This window comes from Vigna radiata, chromosome 1 (assembly GCF_000741045.1).
Source record: "Vigna radiata var. radiata cultivar VC1973A chromosome 1, Vradiata_ver6, whole genome shotgun sequence".
Classification (NCBI taxonomy): domain Eukaryota; kingdom Viridiplantae; phylum Streptophyta; class Magnoliopsida; order Fabales; family Fabaceae; genus Vigna; species Vigna radiata.
The window spans coordinates 1809233-1821801 of record NC_028351.1 but is presented as its reverse complement, the minus strand read 5'-3'; the positions used below and the strand labels follow the sequence as shown (position 1 = coordinate 1821801).

Genomic DNA, 12569 nt, shown 5'->3' with positions numbered 1-12569 from the left:
TGGCTTTGATAAAAGGTTCTTGAATAACATAATCCATTCCAGTTCAAAATAGGAGTTAAGATTTACATGGTAATAAGGATAGACCTTACATAAATTACAAGCATCAGATCAAATGCTTATATATTATGGTACCATTGGCAACACCACCAGGTTATGGTTTTTTCCTAAGAGCTAGAGCCAGAAGATAGCAGAGAGCCGAATCAACAGATGATAATGCAACAATAAGCAACGCAACCAGGATAAGAGTCAGAATCGCTGTCCTCAGCTGCAAAGGATTAATATAAGCATGTAATCATTCAATACATTTCACACATTATAAAATGAAATAGAAACATATGGATGCAGTGTGGAAGCACTATGGAGAAACCTCAAATAATGCACTAATTGGCGTACCGTACTGCTAAAACTTGGCCACTCCACGTATTTCAGCTGGCTAGGTTGCTCAGCCAAAAATACAAATAAATATTTTAGCCCCCTGGAAACAATGAGATAGTTACTAGCAAATACGGTTGTATGTTTTCAATAACATTCAAAGGTGAATTCTACTTATCTTTATATTACTAAATAATTAATCATTTTTATTACAATTTGTTATGTTTTTGATATTACACATTTCTAGTTTGTTACATATAGATGATTTTCTTCGTCCTTATATCTACCGTCTTTGCCTTTCCTGTAATCATTATCATGGAATCAATGAAACATTTATTCTAAGACTTTAATTAAAGTAAAAATAGTTTCAGTTCATGCAGGTAAAGACATAATTTCATTACGTTTATGCAGTTTAATGGCAGGTTAAAGTCTATCAAATACCATATGACATCTTTGATCAATGATAGCAAAAAGGGCTCTTCAGGCAAGCCATCATCATAGCTTATATGATGATCATTCCTTGCAGCATGGATAAAAAATTTGTTGCAACTATGGTTTGCATGTTTTTCTCTCCGTTGTATGCTAAAAGTCTGAAAACAGAAAAGCATGTAACCTAAAACGATGGTTACCACTAGCAACACATGCACAAATACATACATTAAAGGAGATTTAAACTAGATGAGAGAGATAAGTAATAATAACCGTTTGGGGTGTTAGAGAAACATCTCTGTGACAAGCAACTCTCGATGGAAACTTTGATGGCAAAAAAGGAGCACTTCGGTGAAAGAAAACTGCAATATATCAAGAAATATAAAGGTAAACAGGGAATAAAAAAAAAAGCACGAGTTAGAAGAAACCGATATAGCCAGAAAAAACCTGAATAGTTTGGTGGCAACGTGGAAAGAATCACCATAATCTATGCAATAAGAAACCAAGATCTATTAATCTACCATAATCATTTCAAATATCATCATCCAAGCTCAATCAATTACACTGAATGATACAAGGAAAATCAACCAAAGCATTCTTTATCATTTAGCAGTTTCAAAGTGTAATGGAGAAAATCATCCAGAATTTCCTTCTATCACAATTTCACTTATCAACTAAAATGGAATCTTTCAGGATATTGTCAAAAAGAGTTAGTTGCAATCTAATTTTTGTATTTTGTGTTATCAAGTTTCAAGTCAGCCTCGGTAAATTACTTGGACTCACTTTTTTATTAGTAAAACAGCATAAGATTTCATCAAATACCCTATTGCTACTTATTGCCATAGATAACAATGAGCATCTGACACGAGACAATTTGACTAATTTCAGTTAATGTTCAGCAAAACACAACTATATTTAATATAAAATAATTATTATCTTGCTTGAATATTGAAAATCCTACAAGTTAGTTTCTGCTTTTTCTTACACTCTATCATGTGGTCTTAGCAACTTAGACTTAGTTCAGTTATAACATCTAATTAGCAACAACCTTTGAGCAAAAAGGTGGTTGTCATATTGTCAAATACCCAAAACTATAAGATGAATGAAGTTGAATAAACCCAGGAGAAAACAACCTTGGCGGCTTTTTGTTCAATGCACCAGCAATTGGATCCAACCTACAAGTATCTGAGCAGAAAAACAAATTCTAGAAAGGTGGTCTTCACTTTTTTTTCTGCTTTTGTTACTTACATACGGTTTCTTTTCAGCCTTACTTCCTATTAGAATGATGATTATAAGAAAGTCCCCTCTTCTCTATCTTATCTCGTTTCTTGTCAATTTTATCAACCCTTAATAGAGAGAAAGAAATAGAACAAAGATAGCAGGAGAAGAGTAAAAAATAAAAGGCTTTCTTGGCTACTTCAGTAAACTATGGTGGTCACATGATACATTTATTAGATCTGGTAGTGAATTACTTTGGTGAATCGAGCTTGTATATATAACTTATTTTAGGAAACCGAACACCCTTTGTTGGAGTAGCAGGACATGGAAATTGTGCTCTACATATCTCTTTACCGCCTTCTTTTCTTACAATATTCTTCCTGCCATTCTGGAAACTTTGATTGTAACAACCACAATTCAAAAGTTTATTATCAAACGCGGACAAAAATATACCAGGGATGTTGAGAATGGAGGCCGACAATGAGGAAAGTAGCTTAGACAACAGTAATAGTTGCCCATGATGAGATGGTCACGACACGACTCACGACAGAAACCAGAAAAAAGATCAATTATAGGCATTTATTAGAGAAGAGAAGGCTACCGACCTACTACCTTAGCCTCCCTTCTAATTACCAACTTCTACCAGCTGTCAACATTAGTTAATTTCTATTTTACTGATAAAAAAAAAATTAGTTACTTTCTACCCGAATGCACTTAAGACTCAATGGATACACAGTCAACCGAGTGGTATATGCCATTATTTTCACTGTTTAGACAGGATAGTTAACAATGGCCTTAGAATTCCTCAACCATTTTTTTTTACATTATTTATTCTTGTAAAAAGGAAAAGAGGAATTCAACCGCATGAATAATTAAATAAGTCTCCTGATAGTTTCTCTCTTTAATACCTAGAACAACAGCAACAACGGAATCTGGTTTATGGACGATGGGATTTATAAAAGTTTTAGAGAATAACCAAGCAAGTGCTGAGAAAAAAAATCTGAGTCAAATGTTGTATAAAACCGTATTCTAGTAAACACCGAAGAATACAAACATATTACAGAAGAGATTCAATCAAGATTGATAGAACCAGAAGATATTCTAATTCAATTCTTCTTTTCTCATTCAATCACCTCTTTTATAAAGAACTGTCAGCTACTGGTGTATTTAGTTACAACAATTATCATAGCAATACACTCAAGGCTTCATGTGTCACTAAAAACACGGCGTCAAACATATTTGGGAATCATCATCAAGCATTGATACTCGTAATGACTACAGTTCTACAGTTCAGACCTTTTATCAAACAAGTTATGAGCAGAAACTATTCGCAGAAGGTTGAGTCAAGGACTATCACGACATGAAATACAAATTCAATACGAAAAGAATGGTGTCGGAAAATACCTAACGGTGGCCGGGGAACGTCTTCGGTGGACGACGACGATGGTGAAACTTTGTTCTACTACTGTGTTCGGTGTTTCACTGGGTACAGTTTGGGAACAAAGAGAATGACTTGGAATTTTAAAATTTTGATGTGCTTGTTACTGAAAAAGTGATTTTCAAGGAGGGTATTTATGGGTTATATTTAAATTATAAGTTATTTTGTTTCCTAATTTTTTCATAATTTTGGACATTTTATATTTTATTCATTTAAACAAAGTTTATTGGTAAATATAACCAATAATATGTCAATCTATATTACCATGTAAACCTTAACTCCTATTTAATTGGAATCACACATGTGTTGTTGATGTTGTTAGAGTTGAAATCCATTATTATAAATTGGGTTAAATATGCTTTTAGTTTTTATTGAGACAATTTTGGTTTTAGTCCATTTTCAATGGTACAATTTAGTTCTTTAACTTTAGAAAACTCTGGTTTTAATCCTTTTTACCAATTTTTTTTAACTTTATTTGTTGTTTCAAGCACGTTTTATCATAGCATTTGGATTGTTTACATTGTTTGACACATTTTTACTTCAATGTTAACTGAGAAACGCGTTTAAATTTGGTAAAAAGAACTAAAACAAGAGTTTTTTCTAAAGTTGAAGGACTAAATTGTACCATAGTTTGAAAATTGACCAAAGTATAGGAATTAAAAACATATTCAACCCTTATAAATTTAAATATGTTTGATTTTAGTCTTTTTTTTTTTAATTTCGGTATTTTATATTTTTCTTATTTTTAAGTGTGTTATTTTATTGATAGAACCAAAATTTGTTAATGACCTTTAATATTTATTTAATTATTTGCTTTAACAAAATTATTTACTTTACTTGATTGATTATATATTTATAAACTAAAATGTAATTAACTATTCATTTAATATAATATGTTATCTTTTCAACATAATCCATTATTTACTTTACATAACTTTTCATTTAATATAATCAATTTTTTTATGCTGATAATAAGTTAAATACTGAAATCATTCTTGGGCTTCATCTCTATTAACAATGATAATAGATATATACTTTTGAAAATCTAAAAAATATTAAAAAAAATTTAAAGATAAAAAATAATACATTTATAATTAAAAAGTACTCCAAACTTTTTTAAAAAGATCGAACAATATAATTTATCATACAATGTCATTAATGAATTTGAAATCCTAAAATAACAATAACACATCTATAATTTGGAGAACTAAAAGATACTAAAAATTTTAGAGAGACGAAAAACAAAGATTTAAAAATTTATAAGGATGAAAAACATTTTTTATTCCTTAACTCATTCACACAATATGAAATTCAGTCATTTTTGTTGTCATATAAGTCAATTATATAAAATTTATCTTTAAAAATCATATTAACTGTACTGTAAGGTAAGACGGACGGCCTGATAAGGAAAAGGGTGACCGTCATATCACTCGAGGAAATAATTAGCAGTCCGGCCATAGCGGCCGGTACCGGTAAGAAGGAAGCAAGGCAAAGCGTATGACCAAAGCAGGGAACCACCTGTGGCATGGGCGCAACGGTAATGAATCATGGTCGGTCCCGACGGCCGGGTAGGGTTCCGAGTAAAGTTGCCAAGCATTCGAGATTAAGGTAAAGCAAAGATTAATCTTAACGGACCTGTGATTGGGCCGTGATTAAGTTCCCACTAATCATCGGCCCATCAGGAAAACTATAAATAGGAGTCAAAGGTAAGAGGTAAGGGGACATTCAATGCTCATTTATTTCTCTTTCTCTTTCTATCTCTACCTTTATTGCAAAGGAACTAGAACACTGACTTGAGCGTCGGAGTACTATTAGCAGGTACCCGGACGGCAAGACAAGGAAGAGTGACCAACCGAGAGACGAAGTAACGGAGGACCGGACGGTTCGGATTGGGAAATTGTGCAAGGGAGCTTGGACGACATCCCGACCGGAACATTTTTGGCGCCCACCGTGGGGATGACTTACCTTCCCCACGAGATTTCCTTTTGCGTGCCAGAGGAATCTCCGAGTCCGGAGGTGACTCAGATGAATGCACTGTGATCAGTTGATCAGGAGGAGGTTGAGAGGGTTCCGCAACCCGGCCAGTGGCAACGACTTCATGGGGGTGAACCTCTACGGTCAACTCCGTCTGAGGAATGCCGACGAGAATTTGAGCGACGGGGGCTGAGCTTGAAGCGACGGACGGGCGCTTCACCCCTTATGACGTGCTACCCCCCGGCGACGTTGCGAAGAGGCAAACCATCCAGTTTGGCGAGGACCGGGCACAGACATGTATCCTGAAAGAAAAACAAAAATTTAGACAAGTCAAATCAAGGTATTCGAAGGAAAATCCGAAACAAAGCATACCAAAAGCAATTTGGTCAAAATCCTCGTATTTTAAACAGTCGACGAAACCACGGGCGCTCAGCTGGCGGGGCAGGGTGTTTATTGTCCGCACGGCGTCTTTCTCCGCCGCAGTTAACAGCCCGACAGCATATGCGCTTATTTTTCGGGGGGCGTCGGTCCAATAAAAGGGGAACCGAGGCCTGCCTTCAGAATCGCAAAACTCCGTTCGCCCGGACTCTTTGATCACTATCTTAAAGTACCGCTTCTTGAAATTCTTGGATGAGTCCGAGAAGAGTTTGAACAGGGTCCGATCAGACACCAACAACAACGACACCCATCCTCTTCGAGGAACGGGATGAACGTTAAAATAATGAAGGAATACCCGCACCATGGGCGTTATCCCTACGGCAGCGCATAAAGATGTAAATGCCTGAACGGCCGTCCACCCGTTGGGATGTAGCTGGCTGGGAGCAACGTTCAACTCCTTCAAAATCGATGCTTGGAAGTCGGTGAACGGAACCCTCATGTACATCTGGTCGAACATATAAGTATATACAAAGAAGAAATCTTCCACCGACGACCCTTTCCCGTGGAAGACCCGCTCGTTTGGGTGACTGACACCAAGTCGAAACAGGCGTGCGTCTTCGATGTCACACGCTATGTACGACCGTTCGGACCACCACAACAGGTCCTCGCGAGTTCCGAAATCCGAGGTAAACTCATCAACGTCGAGGGAGGCCCAACGATACCCCCGAATCCGCGGCAAAAATGTGCAAGGGAGTTGTTCCGGTCGGGATGTTGTCCAAGCTCCCTTGCACAATTTCCCAATCCGAACCGTCCGATCCTCCGTTACTTCGTCTCTCGGTTGGTCACTCTTCCTTGTCTTGTCGTCCGGGTACCTGCTAATAGTACTCCGACGCTCAAGTCAGTGTTCTAGTTCCTTTGCAATAAAGGTAGAGATAGAAAGAGAAAGAGAAATAAATGAGCATTGAATGTCCCCTTACCTCTTACCTTTGACTCCTATTTATAGTTTTCCTGATGGGCCGATGATTAGTGGGAACTTAATCACGGCCCAATCACAGGCCCGTTAAGATTAATCTTTGCTTTACCTTAATCTCGAATGCTTGGCAACTTTACTCGGAACCCTACCCGACCGTCGGGACCGACCATGATTCATTACCGTTGCGCCCATGCCACAGGTGGTTCCCTGCTTTGGTCATGCACTTTGCCTTGCTTCCTTCTTACCGGTATCGGCCGCTATGGCCAGACTGCTAATTATTTCCTCGAGTGATATGACGGTCACCCTTTTCCTTATCAGGCCGTCCGTCTTACCCTTATAGTACATTAACATATTTAAAGATCTTTAAAATTCATTTAAGATGCAAATTATAGAAATGAACTATTACACTAATTTTGAAATTCACCTCTAATTAGGGTAATCAAACTAACATTCTACTTAATCAGAGACAAAAAAAAAACATCAAAAGAAACTAGTTTTCTTTATCCATATATGTCAAAGGTGAACCACGGTAACTTCTGATTCTGTAATATCATCAGAAGAAACATTGCTATTTATGCTGATGTATTTGGATACATTTCTCCAAAAAAAAAAATACTTTCTGAATTGTAATACATTAAAGTTTTTAATAAAATAAACATAATTTACCTATGAATTTAAAATCATTCATTAAAAAAATATAAAATTGTTTCTCCAAATTCATAAGTTTACTTTTTATCCTTTTCTTTCTAAAATTACTCTCTGAGAAGTATATCAAAATATGTCCATTAACAAAATGGGAAGTGTACAAAAATTGAGGAGGATGAGATGACATTGAAACTTGATGAGATGCTGTTTGAGTCAGATTTGTCTAGTTATCCATCCCTTGAGAAGTCTTTTTCTGCACATCAACCTTGGGATTTAGCACTAATTGAAAGTGACTTTTGCTGTCAACACCACTGTTCTCTGGTCTTTGTGGTCGGTAAATGATTACAAATAAATAATGATACTTGGACAATATTTTTTTACAATATTTAAACATCATCTACGTGACATTCTGTGATTGGTTCATAATGTTGTTTATGATTATTATTATTGATTGTGGAGTAATTTTAAATCAATCACGTAATGACACGTAAATAATATTCAAATATTGTCAAAAAAATATTGTCTAAGTATTATTATCCATTACCAACATTGACACTTGAAAACCATGGTAATAATCTTACCTACCACCACTAGTTACTAGTTAGTTTCGATTCCCTTCAAAGTTTCTGAATTTCAAACCAGTATTATTTATGATTATGGAAATTCAGAAACAATGGTTTTTCTAAAATCAGTTATTTACATATGCTTTGTAACTTCTGTTATTCACATATTTTGCTCCCTTCAGATTTAACTTAAGCATGCACTAAAAGGTTCTATTAATGCAATCAAATTTTGAGAATTTTTAGTTACTAAGCAAAATCTCTGCAGAGTATCTCTTCTTTTTTTCCACCAAAAGTTTCTATTCATGTTCCACTGGTTTACTTCATTTATCAACAAGACACAGTGAACCAATTCAGGTTAAATCAAATACTGAAACACATTTTAGGAAAAAATTTACTATAAGGTGTTAGGTACTACAGTTCCATAGTGTTGCAGTTTTCAAAAAACTACATCCAAAAGTTCTGAACCTGTCAGCACTGAAAATACAGTATAAGTGAACAACAGCAGTTGCATCATCCCATGACAAAACCTGTTTTTGCATAGACTTTTGGGTTAAGTAAAAAAATTTACTACATCAGTATGTAGAGGTAGATTTATTATCACCATCAGTAATTCCAAATCAACAAAATGATCCAACTTTCCTCTATAAATATGTGATAGAAACAGACAAAAGAGAAGAAAAAAATAAGATTGATGATGTGATTGAGAACATGGAAAAAGAAGGTGTTGAATAACAAACTATTCATGAATTCCATTGTCACTTACACACTGTACAAACAATGCCTTCAAAACCTAGACAGAAACCATATGAAAATGATGCTGTGAAAATTTCTTTTCCATGTTCAATCAATTATCAACCCTCTTACATGTACATTAATATAATAATAAAGTTCAAAGACTATTTTCCATATCTTACTATTATTATAGTAAGATTGTGAAGTACCTGGAATTTGTCAAAATATCATTCCTTAGAACCACAAGACATTCAGTTTTTATCTGTTTCCTGTAAAATCTTTGAAAACAGCAAACAAGATTAAAAACAATTTCACAATTTGGTGATTAAAGCTGTATGTCTAAGACAAGGTAAATTTCATATAGCTGCTTAACCAAACACATTTAAAGTATGAGTTTAAGCTATTTATAAATTGTTCATATGTTCGTTCATCTTCATTCAATGTGATGTTTTTTAGTCACATTTTCACCTTTACTCCAACAGTTATATGCACCCACCATTAACTGGTACTTCCCTCTATTTTCACTTGCAATCAGTGTTTCACCCTTTTTATATGAGAATCAGTACATTGTGAGGTACATTTCTTTCACGTCAACAATGAAAAAGATCCGTGCAGCTCTTTTGCGTGATTCTGAGCAGGTGCCTACAAAAAACAGCATGCAGACTACTGTCCCTCTATATGATACCTGCAACTCTCTCTTTTACAAAAGTACACTGGTCACACACTGTCCTTTGTTTTTCATTTATACAGTAATATTTGAGAATCAACCCCAGATGAAAATTTTCATGCTTTTTTCCAGTTCCTGTTTGGATTATGTTCAATTTTTCCAGAACTAATTTAATTTGAAGTTTAAAGCCAAAGCAACAAATAGTTGTCACCAAATTCAAAGTAGAAAAAGGCTATGTAGTCAGACCAACAGTGCTTCATAGAAAGCTGATGGTTTCTGACTTGACTCAGTGGTCAAAGTTCATTGCAGTGTTCTTTCAGATGCACCAGAAAATACCATGCACAGTCAAACAAACTATGTACCAGGTTGATCGTGTTTGGAGGGGTTTTGAAATGCTCATAGAATAAAGTAATGTGAACATAGAGAATAAAACTTTGTTGAATGCTGACTTTATTTACAAATTGAAATTGGACTTTAAGCAAAGCTGTTAATGATTATTTGTTCGACAAATTCGATGAAGTAGACATGTGAATTTGAAAAGGTTCATGGACTTCAGAAATTAAAGTCTTGGATAGACTAATTTGCTAAATAAAACGAGAAAGAAACAAATGTGAAGTCATTTTGACGTACCCATTACAACCTTAAGTGCATATTCAATATTCAACAAAACAAAAACCTAATCTCAATAACAGCACAAAGACCGAAGAGACACAACACAGCACAACAGAATCTATCAGACTTTGGAGTGTTGGAAAACTTCTGACATTGTCTATTCAGCAGATTAAAGCTTTCAAACAACATAAATTATACACCTAACCAGTGAACCAATATAATGTAACATGGTTGAAAATTTAAGCATTTGGTGAAGAGTTATTGAATCCTCATGTCTATGTTTGTGTAATAGCATACGATAAATGAAGCCAATCTCTTGATTAGATCAAGAAAGTAGCACCAAACCAGTGCATGAATATCATTCTTCAATTCATTGTCTTGATGGATTTTACTAAAACAGAAAATTAGCAACAAAGCCAAACCTGCCAAATGAAAAACCACAGCATCTTACCTTACATAGGCCCAGAACACAAGCTGATATATAAGAACTCCTTTATCCCAGATTCGTAGAACTGTGTATCAAAGTGAACAAAACCCTATATTGCTTTACCATCAAAACCATGATGGTTAAATACCAAAACCTACCAATTTCGTGAGGAAATTAACAATTCTAAAAGCAAGAGCTGAAATGAACAACTTTTGACGATAAAAAACAGGTTTTGACAATAAAAAACGGATCTTGACACTGACCTTTGTTTGAAGAGAGTTCCTTGAAAGGTGTTTCACCCAAAGGAAAGTTTTTCACTGCTTCCTCCTTTGTTCATTACAATGATTGAACCGTAGTGGCAGTGACACACATTCGTGTATCTTATCTTATCAATTCCATCAAGATCCCCACCAAAGTGGCCATTATCAACACCATTATTACTATTATTATTATGCCATGGTTTTTGATTTTGGTTGGTTTTGAGTCACTCTCCAAGCTTTACTCTCTCACTTTTAAGACCCCACAGTGAGCATCCAATACAGAAGATGGTAAGTGGGAAGACTATAGCGTATGGGACACATTCCAAAAAGTGACAAAACCACATTATCATGATTGTGCAATATCATGTAACATATGTGCTCATAGGTCTGAGGAATGGTGAGAAAAAGGCAAAAGAAAAAGCAGAAAAAGAAAGAGGTGGAAGAAGACCATCTGGGCCTGTGGGCCATGACACAAAGAGACAAGTGGCAAATGAACTCCTTGGGTGGCCCACCAACAGGGCCCAAACCCATCAGCCACCGCTCCTGAAGGGGGGCAGCAACTGACTTTAGGAACATCCTAAAACAAAAAACAAGTTGGTGAAAGAGACATCCTTCAATATATGTATTTGGTAAAGGAATAAGGCATCAAAAGCAGAACACTGTGTACAATATTTTTTTTATCACTTCTCTCCATTCTTGTGGAAGAATTTGGGTCATCACTTTTAATATCATCTCTTCTTTTTAACTAGATTTTTTCTTTTTATCGATAAGGTTCAAATTCAAGATATTAGAATTTGAAAATATTAATTATATTATAAGTGGATTTGGTAGAATTTAGTTAAGTTGAATGTTTGACTCTTAATTCCTAAGGAAGCAATGAAGAAAGAATTTTGCAGATTACTTGAGACAGTGAGCAACAACTAAATTTTGATGTGAATTATTTGACTAATTAAGGATATAAAATTTGTGATGTTCACGTTTTTGTTTGGCACAAGATAAATTCAACGAAAAAAAAAAAATAAAAAAAAAAATTGTAAGAAGAGAGAGAAAGAGACGTGTAATTTGAAAGGAAGCATGCAGGATTTTCTCTCTCCCTTTTGTCTTATTGGATTTTTGATTAATTAATCTGATGAGAGTTTGAAATTCTGAAAATGCTGGCCATGATGCATCACATGAAACTAGCAGATTGTGACCCAAAGTTTGCATTATACCATAAGTTTATTGCAACGAAAATGACTGTTGATAATGACCAATCACATGCTTATACTTCAAAAACCTTTCAATTATTTTAACAAATATATTTTTATATTTTTAAATATCACAATAAATTAAAATAAAACATGTAACTTTTGGATGTCCAGGAATTTAAGGTTATATTCAAAGTATAAAACCAAAATATATATAGATTCATTTGGTTGAATATCGAAATCCAAATAAATTGATATATTATTTTTATTAGATTTGCAAAGAAAAAAGACACAAGTAAAGGGAAACAATTTTCTTCTTATTTTAAAAAATAAATAAAATAAGAGAGTTTCGTGTTGTGTTTGATTACATATTCTATGATGAAAATAAATTACTCATCTGCTTCCTAATGTATAATCTGAGGTAATTTATGCTATGTTCTTATGAATGGATTTGGGGAAGATGATTTAGGAGAGATAATTTGGGAGAGATAATTTGAGTGGATTTGAAAGTAATTTTGTTGTTGTTTTTTTGAGTAGATTTGTAGGTAATTGAGAGTGGATTTGAGGATAAAGTTGGTGAGAATTAGTGTAGGATTTGATTGATGTGATAAAATTAAAAAATTTNTTTAATTGGTAGAAATGAAAGATTACCAAAATGCCCCTAGTTATTTTAGTAATATAAAATGTTATTTTT

At 34.5% G+C, this 12569-nt stretch overlaps 1 protein-coding gene across 2 annotated transcripts; it reads right to left on the bottom strand.

Moving 5' to 3' along the window:
• On the bottom strand, positions 1–3583 carry LOC106768414. 2 transcript variants are annotated; one of them, XM_014653566.2, is made up of 6 exons: positions 3424–3583; positions 1249–1288; positions 1075–1163; positions 814–962; positions 394–475; positions 1–265 (listed from the first exon to the last, which is right to left on the bottom strand). In XM_014653566.2, exons 2-6 carry the CDS (start codon positions 1283–1285, stop codon positions 152–154), a joined length of 471 nt encoding a protein of 156 aa, XP_014509052.1. In that variant the 5' UTR covers positions 1286–1288; positions 3424–3583; the 3' UTR covers positions 1–151. The 2 variants fall into 2 exon arrangements, with proteins under 2 accessions (XP_014509052.1, XP_022637392.1); XM_022781671.1 differs by lacking the exon at positions 3424–3583 and adding an exon at positions 1935–2780.
• Positions 3584–12569: the final 8986 nt, after the last annotated feature.

Coding starts and splice junctions, on each gene's coding strand:
- LOC106768414 (XM_014653566.2), bottom strand. CDS start 1,285: ATGGTGATTCTTTCCACGTTGCCACCAAACTATTCAG. Junction 963..1,074: donor TTTCTCTAACACCCCAAACG/GTTATTATTACT, acceptor TTCTGTTTTCAG/ACTTTTAGCATACAACGGAG. Junction 476..813: donor TTGATCAAAGATGTCATATG/GTATTTGATAGA, acceptor CATTGTTTCCAG/GGGGCTAAAATATTTATTTG.